At 24.6% G+C, this 16,535-nt stretch overlaps 5 protein-coding genes across 11 annotated transcripts; 2 read left to right on the plus strand and 3 right to left on the minus strand.

The window, feature by feature from the left end:
* The first annotated feature begins 23 nt into the window (after positions 1 to 23).
* LOC411734 (valine--tRNA ligase) lies at positions 24 to 5,241 on the plus strand. Of its 2 annotated transcripts, XM_006566718.3 has the most exons (18): positions 24 to 309; positions 450 to 623; positions 739 to 866; positions 999 to 1,163; positions 1,229 to 1,430; positions 1,493 to 1,781; positions 1,860 to 1,984; positions 2,062 to 2,207; positions 2,282 to 2,486; positions 2,548 to 2,721; positions 2,803 to 2,924; positions 3,090 to 3,198; positions 3,273 to 3,548; positions 3,650 to 3,967; positions 4,074 to 4,226; positions 4,298 to 4,501; positions 4,597 to 4,872; positions 4,950 to 5,241. In XM_006566718.3, exons 1-18 carry the CDS (start codon positions 142 to 144, stop codon positions 5,163 to 5,165), a joined length of 3,450 nt encoding a protein of 1,149 aa, XP_006566781.2. In that variant the 5' UTR covers positions 24 to 141; the 3' UTR covers positions 5,166 to 5,241. The 2 variants fall into 2 exon arrangements, with proteins under 2 accessions (XP_006566781.2, XP_006566782.2); XM_006566719.3 differs by lacking the exons at positions 24 to 309; positions 450 to 623 and having other exon boundaries at positions 774 to 914.
* LOC409184 (DENN domain-containing protein 1B) lies at positions 4,358 to 11,497 on the minus strand. 5 transcript variants are annotated; one of them, XM_026443822.1, is made up of 16 exons: positions 11,158 to 11,174; positions 10,741 to 10,896; positions 10,501 to 10,638; positions 10,282 to 10,417; positions 10,132 to 10,185; positions 9,800 to 10,057; positions 9,609 to 9,710; positions 9,282 to 9,509; positions 9,020 to 9,196; positions 8,877 to 8,909; positions 8,492 to 8,546; positions 8,235 to 8,418; positions 8,012 to 8,144; positions 6,869 to 7,516; positions 6,248 to 6,661; positions 4,358 to 4,547 (listed from the first exon to the last, which is right to left on the minus strand). In XM_026443822.1, exons 1-15 carry the CDS (start codon positions 11,172 to 11,174, stop codon positions 6,248 to 6,250), a joined length of 2,733 nt encoding a protein of 910 aa, XP_026299607.1. In that variant the 3' UTR covers positions 4,358 to 4,547. The 5 variants fall into 5 exon arrangements, with proteins under 5 accessions (XP_026299607.1, XP_006566783.1, XP_003250890.1 ...); XM_006566720.2 differs by lacking the exon at positions 4,358 to 4,547 and adding an exon at positions 5,967 to 6,141; XM_003250842.3 differs by lacking the exon at positions 4,358 to 4,547 and having other exon boundaries at positions 5,967 to 6,661.
* A 327-nt stretch (positions 11,498 to 11,824) lies between these two features.
* On the plus strand, positions 11,825 to 13,209 carry LOC413145 (eukaryotic translation initiation factor 3 subunit F). Its single transcript, XM_396596.7, has 5 exons — positions 11,825 to 11,999; positions 12,131 to 12,300; positions 12,371 to 12,553; positions 12,673 to 12,894; positions 12,964 to 13,209. Exons 1-5 carry the CDS (start codon positions 11,891 to 11,893, stop codon positions 13,135 to 13,137), a joined length of 858 nt encoding a protein of 285 aa, XP_396596.1. The 5' UTR covers positions 11,825 to 11,890; the 3' UTR covers positions 13,138 to 13,209.
* On the minus strand, positions 13,193 to 15,046 carry LOC413144 (actin related protein 11). Of its 2 annotated transcripts, XM_006566722.3 has the most exons (6): positions 14,705 to 15,046; positions 14,486 to 14,638; positions 14,134 to 14,418; positions 13,772 to 14,051; positions 13,601 to 13,708; positions 13,325 to 13,509 (listed from the first exon to the last, which is right to left on the minus strand). In XM_006566722.3, exons 1-6 carry the CDS (start codon positions 14,782 to 14,784, stop codon positions 13,486 to 13,488), a joined length of 930 nt encoding a protein of 309 aa, XP_006566785.1. In that variant the 5' UTR covers positions 14,785 to 15,046; the 3' UTR covers positions 13,325 to 13,485. The 2 variants fall into 2 exon arrangements, with proteins under 2 accessions (XP_396595.2, XP_006566785.1); XM_396595.5 differs by having other exon boundaries at positions 13,193 to 13,708.
* Positions 15,047 to 15,398: 352 nt separating this feature from the next.
* Positions 15,399 to 16,535, minus strand: LOC552838 (26S proteasome non-ATPase regulatory subunit 8). Its single transcript, XM_006566724.3, has 3 exons — positions 16,387 to 16,535; positions 16,160 to 16,232; positions 15,399 to 16,077 (listed from the first exon to the last, which is right to left on the minus strand). The coding sequence occupies exons 1-3, from the start codon at positions 16,492 to 16,494 to the stop codon at positions 15,458 to 15,460; spliced, it is 801 nt and encodes a 266-aa protein (XP_006566787.1). The 5' UTR covers positions 16,495 to 16,535; the 3' UTR covers positions 15,399 to 15,457.

Genomic DNA, 16,535 nt, shown 5'->3' on the forward strand with positions numbered 1-16,535 from the left:
CTCTTCTTTATATTTATTGCATCATGCAATAATAATAAGTAGATGATGTGGAAAACGTGTAGTTAATATCATACTTTTTGAAAGTGTGTCATGTTGATGTATTTAATTGAATATTTAAAAAGAATATAACATATTGACAAAATGATTGATATGAAAGCTGAGGAAATTAAAAAAGAAACAGAAGTTCCAGTGAAAAGTGCAAAGCAGTTACAAAAAGAAGCAAAAAAACAAGCAAAATTGGAAAAGTTTAAACAGAAACAGGAAAAGAAAGAAAGTGATAAAATTCCAAAAATTAAAGAAAAAAATGAGGTAAGATCGTTAGAATGCTTTGATTTTCTTTATTTTCTATTGCTAATTTTTTTCATATATTTTTATTTTTTTAATTAATTAAACAATTCATATTTATTACAAATAAAACTTTCATTTAAACTAAATATTTTTACTATTAGAAAATAGAAAAGAAAAAAGAATCTAAAGAATTAGCTATATATACAATAAATACACTTGAAGGAGATAAGAAAGATGTTACATGTCCAATGCCTGATGCATATAGTCCAAAATATGTTGAAGCTGCATGGTATGCATGGTGGGAAAAACAAGGTTTTTTTAAACCTGAATATAAAGTATGTAATTAAAAGATACTTTCATAAAAAAATTAGTTTAAATATTTATTTTCTTATTTTGTAATTTTTATATTAAATATATATTAAATGTATATTTAATTATTATTAATTATAGAAAAAGAATATTTTAGAGCCAAATCCTAAAGGAAAATTTATTATGGTGATTCCACCACCTAATATAACTGGATTTCTTCATCTTGGACATGCTTTAACTAATGCTGTAGAAGATGCTATTACAAGATGGTAAAGCAATGCTTGAATATATATTTTAGAAGCACATGATTCATAAAAGTAATATAGTTTGTTTAGTTTTTGAATTGCAATTTAACAATTTACATATAATAATTTATGCAACAAATTTTTATAATTTTTTAGGAATCGAATGAAAGGACTTACAACATTATGGAATCCAGGTTGTGATCATGCAGGTATTGCTACTCAAGTAGTAGTTGAAAAAAAACTTTGGAAAGAAGAACAAAAGACACGCCATGATATAGGAAGAGAAAATTTTATAGAAAAAGTTTGGAAATGGAAAGAAGAGTAAGTCTAAATATGGATTTGCATAATTTGAATATACACATTTGTGTATAATTTATTAATTTTAGAAAAGGAGACAGAATTTACCTGCAATTAAGAAAATTAGGTGGATCATTTGATTGGGATCGAGCTTGTTTTACAATGGATCCAAAATTGTGCCGTGCTGTTTCAGAAGCATTTATAAGATTGCATGATGAGAATATAATATATAGAAGTAATAGATTAGTCAATTGGTCCTGCACATTAAAAAGTGCCATTTCTGATATAGAAGTTAGTAATTTTAAGTATTAATACCTTAATTATTTATTTTTCAAATTATCTGTTTTATGCAGGTTGATAAACTTGAATTAACTGGTCGAACATTGCTTTCAATTCCTGGATATCAAGAAAAAATAGAATTTGGAATTTTAGTATTATTTGCTTACGAAGTGATAGATTTTGAAAAAAAAATAATAGTTGCTACTACTCGCATTGAAACAATGCTTGGAGATACAGCTATTGCTGTTCACCCAAAAGATAGTAGATATATTGATTTTATTGGAAGATATGTACAACATCCATTTTGTGATAGAAAGTTACCAATTATAGCTGATGAATTTGTAGAAATGGAATTCGGAACAGGTTAATATTTTTATAACAAATTTTTTAAAATAGTAATATAATATATATAAATAGTAATATGGCATAAAATCAATCTAGGTGCTGTAAAAATTACACCAGCTCATGATCCTAATGATTACGAAGTTGGAAAGAGACATAATTTATCATTTATAACTATTTTTGATGACACTGGAAATGTTATTGGAGATTATGGACAATTTACGGTACATATAGTTTCATATAAAAATCATACGTTTTGTTTTAATAAAAATTGATATTTTTTTCAATATAATCTATTCAGGGTATGAAACGATTCCATGTTCGAGCAGCTATAATAAAAGAATTAATTGCAAAAAATTTATTCATTGAAATTAAAGAAAATCCTATGGTCGTGCCGATATGTAGTCGATCTAAAGATGTTGTTGAACCATTAATGAAACCTCAATGGTAATTTGATATTTATACATGTAATAATATTTATTTTTATTGGCATTTAATAACAAAATAAATTTTTTTTTTAGGTATATAAAATGTAGCGAAATGGCCTCAAAAGCAAAGGATGCAGTAAAATCCGGTGAATTAAAAATTATTCCATCTCGATATAAGAAAATTTGGTATCATTGGATGGAAAATATCACAGATTGGTGTATATCTCGACAATTATGGTGGGGTCATCGTATTCCTGCTTATTATGTTAAAATAATTAATCCAACTATAAAAGTTAAGGTAATTTTAAAGAATATTAAATTACAATTTTTTTGTATTTTATTATACAAATTCATGTTAGCTAGATGATGATTATTGGGTAAGTGCACATTCAGAAAATGAAGCTAAGAAAAAGGCTGCAAAACAATTAGGTATATCTGCAGATAATATTATTGTTGAACAAGATCCTGATGTATTAGATACATGGTTTTCTTCGGGTCTATTTCCATTTTCGATATTCGGATGGCCAGATAAAGTATGTATACGAATAATTTACTTTATATAATGTTAATTATTTTACATAATTTGATATTAAAATAAAATAATTATATTTTAGACAGAGGAATTTGAAGCATTTTATCCTGGTACATTATTAGAAACTGGACATGATATTTTATTTTTCTGGGTAGCAAGAATGGTCTTTTTAGGTCAAAAGTTAATAGGAAAATTACCATTTAAGTATGTAAATTTTTATTCTTATATTTGATTTTTTGAAATTTAATGTATTTATATACATAAATGTTTTCATATATTCTATATATATCCTATTTATATATATATTATTTATAATATATATATACTTTTTTATTCTTTTAAACTTTAACTTTTAAACTTTTAAAACAGAGAAGTTTATTTACATGCTATGGTACGAGATGCTCATGGAAGAAAAATGAGTAAATCATTAGGAAATGTTATAGATCCTATGGATGTAATTAATGGAATATCATTAGAAGTATGTATTTTATCTATAATTTTTTAAATTTTAATAAAACATTTGTTGTCATTTTATATATCACTTTTATTTAGGATCTTCATAAACAATTGATGAATTCAAATTTGGATCCAAAAGAATATAAATATGCTATTGAGGGACAAAAACGTGATTTTCCACAAGGGATTCCCGAATGTGGAACTGATGCTTTAAGATTTGCACTTTGCGCTTATACGATGCAAGGCCGCGATATTAATCTTGACATTCTTCGCGTACAGGGATATCGATTTTTCTGTAATAAAATATGGAATGCGACGAAATTCGCTCTTACGTATTTAGATTCTAATTTTGATAATGAAGATATTCAATCGGTAAAACCTTTTAATATTAATAACTAAAGAGAAATTTAAAATTTTTATGAAATTTTTTATTATAATATTTGTATTTTTTTTTTTTTTTTTTTTTTTTTCAGGCAAATGATATTGTAGTAGGTGATAATGATTGGTATCAAAATACTTTAAAAGAAAAATGTGTGCAAGAAGCATTAAATAATTATTTGGCAGATTATTCTTATTTAGATGGATATAAACCTTCACAAATTGATACAAAAGTTTATCAAGCCTTTATCAAACTTGATAATGATTTTACTAATTATCCTCATTTACATCGTTGGTATAAACATATGACATCTTATAATAATCAAGAAAGATCTATGTTTCATGCAGAGAAAGGTAAAATATTATCTCAATGTGGTTGTAAAATACATGATCACAATAATAGAAAAAAACAGGTAAATTATATTGATTTACTAATAATTATTAATAATTTATTAATAAATTAATCTTAAAAATCAATATATAAAATAAAAATAATTTAGTTGATTTTTCTATCATCAGTTGCATTATGAGTCGAATATAGACTCTTGGATGCTTTCTCGCGTAAGTTATGCAATAAAGACATGTAATGAAGCAATGACGCAATATGATTTTCCAACCGCCACTACTGCTTGCTATAATCTTTGGCTATATGATTTATGCGATATTTATTTGGTTTGTATATATAATTTATTTATAAAATAATTCATCATATACGATTATTGATTAATCATATTTTTATTTAGGAGTATTTGAAACCAGTATTTCAAAGCGATGATGTTGAAAGAAAATATGCAGCAAAGAAAACTTTATTTAAAACACTAGATATAGGATTAAGATTGTTGAGTCCTTTTATGCCATTTATAACAGAAGAACTTTATCAACGTTTGCCTCATAAAAAACAATTTTATCCTAGTATTTGCGTTAGTCCATATCCAGAAGTTACAGAGGTATTAAAAAAAATTTTTTTTTAATTATTTTCTTTCTATTTTCTTTCTAGAATATAAAAAATAATATAACAAAATTTAATATGATCATTTTATAGTATTCTTGGAGGAATGAAGAAATAGAAAAAGATGTTGATTTCGTCAATAAAGTAATAAAAAATATTCGATCAACGCGTGCAACATATAATTTACCAAATAAAATCAAGACTGAAGCGTTCCTTGTATGTAATTCTAATAGCTTAAAAGAAAAGCTTTTAGAATACCAATTATTGATAGAAACTTTATCTTACTCCACGCTCAAAACTACGCAACCACCAACAGGATGTGCTATCATTACTATGACGGATAAAATTCAAGTTCATCTATTGCTAAAAGTAATAATTATTATTAACATAAATTAGGAAAATAATTTTATTATTTTTAATTATAAAATTTGATATGTATTCATAAGGGTTTGATCGACTCAAAGAAGGAGATAGAGAAACTTAGCAAAAAACAGGAGCAATTAATAGATGTTATTCATAAAATTAAGCAAGCAATGGAAATTCCTGATTATAATGTTAAAGTACCTTTGGATGTACAAAATAGTAACATGGAGAAGCTAACAAACAATGAAGGAGAATTGCAACGAATCATTGATGCATTGTCGGTATTACGAGCAATATAATACTGAATTCTTTTAGATTTTAGAATTTCATTTCCATATTAATTTCTTATTTATTAAATTATACTTTATCACATGACATTATTATTTATTATTTCTATCCTTTGATAAATATTTCTACAGGAAAATAATTTCTATTATAGGTAGGATTCATTTTAAAAAAATAGAAAGCAAATTTAGATGATCAGATTTAAAAGATCGATTAGCAATTTTTTAAATAAATATTTTATAAAATAAAATATATGAGATAGAAAACATAGATAAACATAACTTTACAAAAGAAAAGAAAGAATTATCTTTTATATTGATTTATTATAAAGCATTGCCAATATGCGCAACTATTAATTTTAATATATTTAAAATCTAATAATGAATTAATAATTTCGTACTAAATTTGTTTCGATCGATTATTTCTTTTATATATTGATAATAATTAATTCTGAAAAAATGCAAGTTACTGATGAAAATAATTATGTCAAAAAAAATTTAATTTAAGAATATAAATTATATAACTTTGTCTATTACTACATGTAATATGTAATATAATAATATATTTTCTATAATATACATATATAATGTATATAATGTATATGTATATGTTTTAAGAATTCATTGTAATAATACTAAACGTAATAATATTTTTATAATTAATTTTCTTATATATTTTGCATATTTTCTTATATATATATATATATCTATATTTTGCATTTTAATTAAATGTATCGATTGAAACAAACTTCATTTCATTTATTATTAAATTTATAATTATAATTAAAGAAATAATAATTTAGAAATTACACAAAATTAAGTTGGAAAATATTACAAATCTTATTCTGTCAATTCTCGATACAAATGTATAAGATATATTTTAACTATATTTGTGCTACAAAGCCAAGTCATTCTATTTCATTTTATTAATGGCTACGATATTACAATTCATTTACCATTTTACTGTAAACTTCTATTCATAACTATGTTCCTGTAGGCATTCGATAATACATTTATGTATGAATAACAAAAAAAAATAGTATTAACATTATATACATATATAATTATGATATGTGAATAATAATTGAATTTATTACCTATTCAAATTTTGTCCAATTATTTTGTGATTTAATGGCAGGTGTATTCAGTGTTAAACTGAATGTACTATCGATATTAATACTGCTTTCGGATGTGTTGCATACTGTAGAATTTTTCGACGGTGAATCACCGTTACTTATACTAAATTTATTAAAATCCAAACCATACGCTTGCAATAAATCCATATCGCCGGCATTATCGGAAGATTTTTGTTGTTCATCATTATTTTTGTGCAATGGTTGAAAATAAGGATATAACGGATTACTAAGTCCTTCTCCCATCTCAGGTATATGCAATGATTGAGTCATTTGTTTGGAATTCGTGAATTCAGATGATTTAGAAAGTAGTGGATCGAAATCTTCAGTACTTGTTGTCGAATCTAATCTAATTAAATCTGGCACTTCAGGAGAAACCTATAAATAAAAAAAATTATATGTTAAAAATAAATATTAAATATTTTTCTTAAAAAAAATTTCAAAATAGATTAAAAAAGAAAAAATCATAAATCATAAATATTAAATCAAGAAAGAATAAATGAATAATATATGTTAAAATGATTGTGATGATCATGAAAAAGCAAATATAGATACATAAAATAAATAATGAATGATGATGTTTACCTTTGAATATGTAGAACAAGATGTATTATTGTATGCATGGGATGGAACGTGACAATTAACAGATAACGATGCATTTGTAGTTTGAAAGACCGGTTGCAAATAGGAAGGCATAAACACTTTACTGGTATCAAAAGGATCATTTTCTTTTAAATAGAAGTCAGAATTATAATTTGGAAAAATATTATCAGTATAAAATGTAGAATTTTTAGTTGATCTTTCAAAATTATTTTTACATTGATTCATATTTATTTTTCGGGAATATAATGAAGCATCATATTTTGTAAATTCAGTTTTAAGAATTTCAGATGAAAAGTTATTTGATTGAATGTTATCAATGCATTTTTGCGAAACAGATAAAAGCGATGATTCTTCACTTTCTTCTTTTGATTTATTTGGTTTCGAGACCAAAGTATTGAATGAAAACATTTTATTATTCTCATTAATTTGAGAGTTTGATATATCATTGATATTTAGCAAAGAATTTGACTGATCAACTGAAGTAATAACAACAGTGGAATATGAACTACAGGACGTAGTTTTTATGGAAGAAACAGTTGGATTTGTAATAATTGTACTAGGTGGAGGGCCGTGCCGTATATGCCCACTCCATGCAGGTCTCAAGCTGTCTAAACTGCGTACTGGTTTCAACTGAAAGTGACGCATGAAACATTCTTTGTTGAATAAAAAAGTGCTTAATACAATTCTTCATAAATATATATACTTGAAATTAACATTATATTCTTTATTTTGCATGCATATTTAAATAATATTTCAACATTATTATTTTTAAATTATGACAAATAATTTTTGTATTTATGTAACATTTTAACATATATAATATCTATATATTATATTATTTTATATTTTAAATATGTGTTAAAATATCTAGAGATAAATACATGCATATTTTAATATACATTTATCCAAAATCATTATCATGCAGAATATATATAAACATACACATTAATACACAATAAGCGATACTTCTTAATACATTTAAATTAAACAAATATTTTTTTTTAATTAAATATTTTTTGCTGATGCTAGATATATTTGACATAAAATATCTTTTTATTAAAATTTATATAAGCTCTTTATTAAAAATAAAGTTATATAACAAATGAAAATAAGAGATATACTTACTGTTCTATCAACAGGAGGTGTGTTCGGAAATATTACATGACGGAGTTCTTGCATCAAATCAATATTTACTCTTTCTGGTGGAAAATCAGATTCTTCTGGTGAACTAGGACTTAATGGTGAATATTGTTTTCTGCTACAATTTTAAAATTATATTAATATAAACTAAATTTTATAATAAGTAATAAAAAATAATTTTACAAAAAAAATCGATACGAAAACAAACCTTGAATCGGTGAAATTACTATTACGTATTCGAAGATCTTTTCTATAACTAGTAGTAGCAGTAAAACCATTTGGAGATTTTGGAGGTGATGAAAAATCGATAGGCCTTCGATCCGATGTAGGTGAACTAGGTGCTGATCTTGGTTGATGGAATCTCAAACTTGTATCGCTTCTATTTGATCGTCCTAAAAATAGGAAAGAATTTTACTAAATTTTTATTTAATATATTTTTTAAAAGTTTATAAAAGCTTATTATACCTTTCCATTTTAATCCTTTATATACCGTTTTCATATCTTTTCCTTTATCTTTTACCTGCAAATATAATTTTTATATAGTTTATAATAAAAATTATAAATTAAAGATGAAAAATTTAGATTTTTAAAAGAAATAATTATATAATTTTAATAATAAAATTAATTTAATAGATAAATAATATAATAATGTTATTATTATTATTCTCATTCCATTGCTTTTGTTAATATATTTTATTAACAGCTATTTTTATGTATGTACACGCAACATATAAGATAAATATATATATATATATATATATATATATATAAGAAAAAACAGAAATTTATGATTAGTATAATTAATAACATATAATTAGAAAAATTAATTTAATTTATATACTAAACTTACTGATTTAACTGCATATTTGACAGCTGGATTGGCCTAGAATCGAAAGCAATCAAAAACACAAAAAATAATTTGATTTCACGTGTTTTAATTTGACCGACTTCCGAAATATTTAAAAAGAAAAATTTATTATTAAATTAATATACCTTGTCTTTTACACTGCGGAAAAATGCAGAGCTTTCTTTTCGCATAGTATAAGTCCATTCTCGATATTGCTGCATAAATTTGCTACCAGATTTAGCAGAATAACTGCAAGCCTCCATTTCAAATTCATCAGAAAAACCAAGTCCTGAATTAAGCATATTCAGTCTTTCTTCTATAAACTGAAATTATTATAATTACTATAAATTTATATTATAAAATTTTAATCAAAATATTTTTAATAATTTAAAAAAAAATCATTTTTACTTGTTGAAATATTTGTAATTCCAACATTTTTCGCAAAAAAGGTTGCATCGACGATGGTCTACTTTCTACAAATGCATTCTGATTAAAAGTAATGCTTTGTCCTTGTTCTAATGTTAATGCATCTCTATAGCCAGCTGTTAATTGCACTAACGCTCGTAAAAATGCCCTTGATACACCGTCTCCGAGTAAAGCGGATCTATTACGTAATGCCTTTTTCAAGTTTGTCACCTGGGACGAAAAAACTTTTTATTTTATTATTTAAGATATATTTTGATTCTCAAGAATAACATTGTTATTCCACAAATAAAATCATAATTTAATACGAACTACATCCTGAGGTAAAGATTCCAAATCTTGAAATGGAGAGTCTATAATATTAACATCCGCATCTAATATAACTACTTCTCCTAAGTCACTTTTATGTACTCTCTACAAAATATAATAAAGAACATTAAAAAAATTAAGAAAAATAATTCTCTTTATAAATTATTTAATTTCTTTTATTATTATTTAAATACCTGAAGTGTTGGAGTAGGTACTCCAATTAAAAACGGCATCGGTGCCAATAAATAATCAATTAGAGATAATGGTAAAACTGGGATATATATATGTTGCCAAATCATAGGATAAATTAAAGCATTGCATGCTTGAACACAAGCACTCAATCTTGAAAGACGTTTTGAAGTGAAAATAATTCGACGTTCGTACAACATAGAAGCAAATATAATCATCATATTGTGAGCATCAACTGCACTATAATATTCAGTCAAATTTCTCTAAAATCATAAAATTTTTATACATGCAGTTTCTTATTCAAATTATTTTTTCAAATTAATTTTTTACAACTTACATTTTCAGGTATACTTGGTAATTGAAATTGTTTTGGACTTTGGCAAACAAAATTCTGTAAAATATTAATAAAAATAAAAAAGATATAATGACACAATAATAGAAAATAAATGTAACATATAAAAAAAAATAAATCTATTAAATTATTTACCACTTTAGAATTTGGTACAGGAATAGAGATAGAACTACCAGGAATGGGAACTGGACTTTTATATACAGTTTCAAGAAATTTCCATAGTTCTTCTCCAGTACCATTACTCATTAAAGTTGCAATATTATTTAAAAATCTGTTTGTAAAAAATAAATTTATATATACATTTTTATATAAATTTTTTTAAATTTGTTACATTATAGAATAGAATAAACTAACTTGTAAAATATTTCATGCCATGGAAGTGCACTTAAAATTACTAAAGCTGTATCTGTCTTAGGATCATGTCTACAAAATCCAAAGGTCCATTTAGAATCTATACTGGTGAGCACAAATGAAAAATGCTGCACCATTACACTATAATAAATATAATAATATAATAATATTGCATTATATTATAAATATATTTAATTTTGTAATTAATTATATTAACATCAATAAATAATTTTCAAAACTTACTTTTCAATTTCACATGGATATGCAAATTTAGGGACAGATTTAAGTATTTCTTCATCTAAAAAAGAAGTTGGATATTTTTGTAATATCCAAGGTGGTTTTTCTCCTAATGGTGCAGCTATCTCACAGAAACATTCAAAAAGATGTTGTACATTGTCCCTAAAAATATCAATATGCTATAATTGTAATTATAATACAAAATATATTAATTCAATTTTTTAATTGAAATATATTGAATTTTAATTGAAAAACATTTTAAAAATATCTTTTAGACAGATGTTACTTTCACTTATTTATGTATTACATGAAATGAATAGTGTAGTAAATATAGTGAAAATATAAAAAAAATAAAATAACACAGGTAAAATATCCATAAAATGGTTTTCATTAGAAAAAGTTGAAGATAAAAAATTTATTTACCTCAATCTGGAACCCATGATAACAATGAAAAAAAAATAAGTACTTTATATTCTTTTGACGTCTATACGTCATTGTATGTACTACATAACAGTAATGCATTCCATTTACGTAAATTTTAATCACATTGTGTACTTCATTATTACATTTTACATTATTTTTATGAGTAACGTGCTTTTTTTCCTTTTTTTTTTCACTAAGCAATGACTTCCACTTATATGTAGTACGAAGTACTGTACCACCTATTATCTTTGACTAGTAAGAATAAGAGCAAGAACATCTTATATTGAAATTACGCCTATCAAATTAATACATATAATTTTCACAATCATGAATATGTCGTTTACTGATTTATAAGTATGTTCTTATTTATGTCATATCATATATAATTTTTTTTTAACTAGTGTTCTGTAAATAATTTCTCATAATTTATAAAATATAAAAATAAAAATTTTAAATATTTTATTTTAATTTTAAAGTAAATTTTATTTTAATTAAAAATATATAATTATATATATATAACTTCATTTTCTTTTTTAATTATATAAATCTACTATAGATTTAGTAAATAGTAATTTATTATCTAGATAATTCTCCAAATCATTAGTTGAATGGATAAGAAAATAACAATTGTATTCCTCTCTATATGAATATTATTCTAAGTTAAAAAAATAACGTGGTCAATATACATTAAAACTTCCTTTTATCATGTACGATACTTAAAAGTGAAAAAGATATGGCGCTTAACCTGACTGTAAAAGTTCATCCCGTAGTTTTATTTCAAATTGTCGATGCATATGAGCGTCGAAAAGCGGAATCTCATCGTGTTATCGGTACATTATTAGGTAATTTAAAGTTTATCATGCATATAAAAGTATGATATTTATTGTAATGTAAAGTTATTAAATTACAAAATTTGACAGTATTTAAGATTTTTTGCTTTACAAGAAAGTTTATTATAAATTAATATATATAGGTACTGCTGAAAAAGGAATGGTTGAAGTTACAAACTGTTTTTGTGTTCCACACAAAGAATCTGAAAGTCAGGTAGAAGCTGATTTAACATATGGAATTGACTTATATGAATTGAATCATAGAGTTAACGCACAAGAAAATATTGTCGGATGGTGGGCAACCGGAAATGAAGTAATTAACATTTTAAAAAATTTAATTTTATTAAGTTTATTTTTTAATAAAAATGTTGAAATAATTCTAGGTTACTACTCATTCTTCCGTTATTCATGAATATTATGTTCGTGAATGTAATAATCCGGTTCATTTAACTGTTGATACAACATTAGCAAATACTACTAGAATGGGAATTAAAGCTTATGTATGTGTTCCATTAGGAGTACCTAATGGAAAACAAGGTTCTATGTTCACACCAGTGAAAGTACAAGTACGTATTATATTATATTTTATAAATATTTTATAATATATTATAAATATAATATAAATATCTTTAAAGTATAAAATTTATTAATAAAAAGTAGAGTAAGTATTTTTTTTTTTTTATAGATTACATGTTATGAACCAGAAATTGTTGGATTGCAACTTTGTTCCAAAACTCAATTACCAGCACATGCTCAAATAACTGGTGTAAAAACAGGAGGAGGCATAGAACCAATGATGGATCTTTCTCAAATAGCAGAAGCTAGTGCTAAACTTTCTTCTATGTTGGAACAAGTACTTGCATATGTTGATGATGTGTTAACTGGAAAACAACCACCAGACAATCAAGTATTTAATTAATTTTAAATTAGTAAAGAATTCTTTCTTATATAATTGTTATGAATTATATTATTTTAGGTTGGTCGTGCACTTTTGGATATGGTACATTCAGTGCCTAAAATGTCAAGCGATCAGTTTGATGAAATGTTTAATAGTAATGTGAAAGATTTATTAATGGTCGTCGCACTATCACAATTAATAAAAACGCAACTTCAACTTAACGAAAAACTAACATTACTCACAACTCTATAAATAGTATGACATAATTTCATAAATTCTGTAATACAATTTGTACGAATAATAAACATTTTAAATTTTAAAATTCTTATTTATTTGATATTATAAATTACAATAATATTCGTAGATTTTTAAGACATTAATATGAAAAATAAAAAATAGAAAATAAATAAAATTGCATTTTATATATATCATATATATATGTTCTTTTTGTTATAAAAAAAAAATTCGTTTTATTTATTAGGCAATTTTAAGTTTCCAAAATGATTAATTCATCCCTTTGATTATCTATCAAATTGACCCAATCTGGAACTCTATCAGATTTCAAATAATTTTCTTTTGTCAAACATCTTAATGGTAAATCTACAGTTCCAAAGATAGCACCACCTAACCATGCAGTATAATTAGGTTTGCTAGGTGCAGTGTGAAACATAAATTTTTGAATTTTTAATTTTTCAGAATAAAGATCACTCCTTACAAGACTTAAAAGCTCAGATTTAAGACGACTTGCAAATCCTTTTGTCATTGTTGTGCCACCAATTAAGAGTATATTTTCTGCCAAAACTCGTCTAACATCTATTGGACACTGTAATAAAAATACATTTTTTAAAACTAATTTTTTTCATTAAAAAATATATCAGAAATATACCTGCATAATAGCATTTAAAATCATTGTAGGTAGACTAAGATTATCATTATCTCTTTCCCATAATACTTCAAATGCTTTTTCTCTAACTTCACCAGGAATATCAATACTTTTAACTCCAGGATATTTAACAAATGGAGGAGGATTGGGAGCTTCTTTTGTTCCTAATTTAACAGATCTTTCCAATGTGGTAACAAAACATGTTCTTACTTTTATATCTTCTACCATTTTTTCTGTTACATCTACATTAGGATACAACTCTTTTAGAGATTTCATCAAATATCTATTATAAAAATGTAAAAATTACTAAACAAATCATATTAATAGAAATTAATAAAATATGTATTATAAATTAATTAACTAACTCATGTACAACTTGACCACCTAAAGGAAGAGCTTGCCATGCTTTTAGAATTGGTTCACCCTCAAAAATTGGAATTAATGTAGCTTCTTTATAACCAACATCCAAAACTAAAGCTGAATTGATACCCAAAGTGCTAATAGTTGCTAAATGCGTAGGTAATAACATTAAGGATCCGATTTCAAAGTGCCTAAATAATACCTTAGCTAATGTATTTCTAAATTGTGTAGGAGATAATAAAGATTCCAAAACGACAATTCTCGCATCCTTTGGACTTAACACAACATGTCTGCATCAAAAGATATAATATTAATACAAAATAAAATAAAATATATGCTAAAATATATGATTTGTACCTGAAAAATAAAGCATGAAGAAATTCGACTAGTAATTGATATAAATCTTCTGTGTTTTTGTAATCATAAATTCTTCGAAGTTCTTTAGTTTCTGGACATTTAATTTCTGTTCTTATTATACCACGTGGAGTAGGCTCGCCCGCATAACCAAATCTATTTTCAAATTACATGTCAATATATTAAGATAGTAGAATTTTTTATAAAAATAAATACACATACTTTGTGTATGCGCTACCAATATCAAATATCACCATTTGCTTATTCGAAAGAAATCGAACACCCTCATAGTTTCGTAGCATTTTAACAGATTCTTTTTTTCTGACACTACAAAGAATATAACCTAAAAATATAAAAGTAGGTGTAGCAGATACTTGCTTAAATGATACAGAAATGCATGAGAGAGATATTCTGAGAGTTGTTAGTGGTTTTTTCTCGATTTTGTTCGTTTTATTCAGGAAATTTTTTATTTTTTATGAAATAAAAAAAAGTGTTCATGTTATATTTTATATTTTATAGTATATATCTGAAGTTTCTAAAGACATACACATCTCAAAAACTAGAAATTTTTCAGTTCTTGTTATCTCTAGTTTTTAAAAATTAATAACTTCATGACAGTTGAATGGGTAGAAAGTATAATAATTATTATATAATTGTAATTGTATTGCATTTAATATTGTTTCAATTATACTCTTTTTGAGATTTTTATGGTTTGAATTTGTATGATGTTTTATTGAGACTTTTGAATATCAATTATATTCAGGAAAAATTTATATATATTAATTTCAATGAAAGATCATTATTTCTATTAATATAAGTATTATTATATAATTGTATCAAGAAAATAATATTATTTTTATAATATTATGTTTTAAGAAAGAAAATTTTATATAAAATTTAAGAAAGATATAAAATATTTATAATAATTTTATGACAAACTTTATTTATCTATAAAATACAGAAAAATACATATAGTTAAACAATCATTTCAAGTTCTCTTGCATAATCAATTGCTAATGTAGCCAAGTCTGCACTGGGAATTGGTTCTTCAGTTTTCTTTTCACTTGTTGTATTAAAGTAAAAATAACCATCTTTTGCTAAATTCCAGTTCTTTTTTACTGCAAATACTTTCATATCTTCCTCTGAATTTAAATTCAGCATTCTTGAAGCATCTTGAATAGAAATCTTATCATATGCACTCTCCATACATGCTCCAATTTCATCTCGAACAGTGTTCAATAAAATATCAATGAAAAAATTATATGACGCTGCTGGTACATTACCTTTTGCCAAAAATATTTTATTGTATGAACCTTCCATTAAATATTGCTCTAAGCTTAGAGGATGTCTAATATAAACATTGGATTGTATTTGATCAGAAGGTAATAGTTCTAATTCTGTATGAAATTCAGCCACACGATTTTGAGATAATAAGAATAAAAGATTTAATCCAAGAAGATGATATTTATATGCAGATTCCATTAATCCTGATTTATAATCAAAATAATAACATTTTAATTGTGCCATATAACGTTCAAAAGAAGGTATATCTTCAGTTACTATACTCCATTGTGCACCAATTTCTAAAATATCACCTGCAATTATAAGTTTATATATATAATAATAATAATAAAGTTTTAGAAAATTTTCCTTTAAAAATTATATATTAATATTTACGAGCTATAAGCAATTCATTTTGACTTGCTGTGCTATTAGATGTAGGAAGAAACATCAAATGTGTAAGACCAACCTGCGAAAAGTAATTGTTTAATTAATTAATATATTATATAGTTGATACAATGACAATCCATTTTTGACAGACTATAAAAATAAGGTTATAAATCGTTCACAATGTCAAAAATGTTTTAAATAATAGAAAAATGAAAATTTATTTTCTAGATCACCTTCAATTGATTGAGCAATTCACCACATTTTTTTAAATTGCATGGTGTCGCTGCCCATTCTTCTTTTAAATTTTTGTAAACTGGAACAACATCTTTCAACGCTGCCATTTTTAAATTATGATCATATAATATAGGTATATTAGATATAC

The sequence above is a fragment of the Apis mellifera genome, linkage group LG11 (genome assembly GCF_003254395.2).
Source record: "Apis mellifera strain DH4 linkage group LG11, Amel_HAv3.1, whole genome shotgun sequence".
Classification (NCBI taxonomy): Eukaryota; Metazoa; Arthropoda; class Insecta; order Hymenoptera; family Apidae; genus Apis; species Apis mellifera.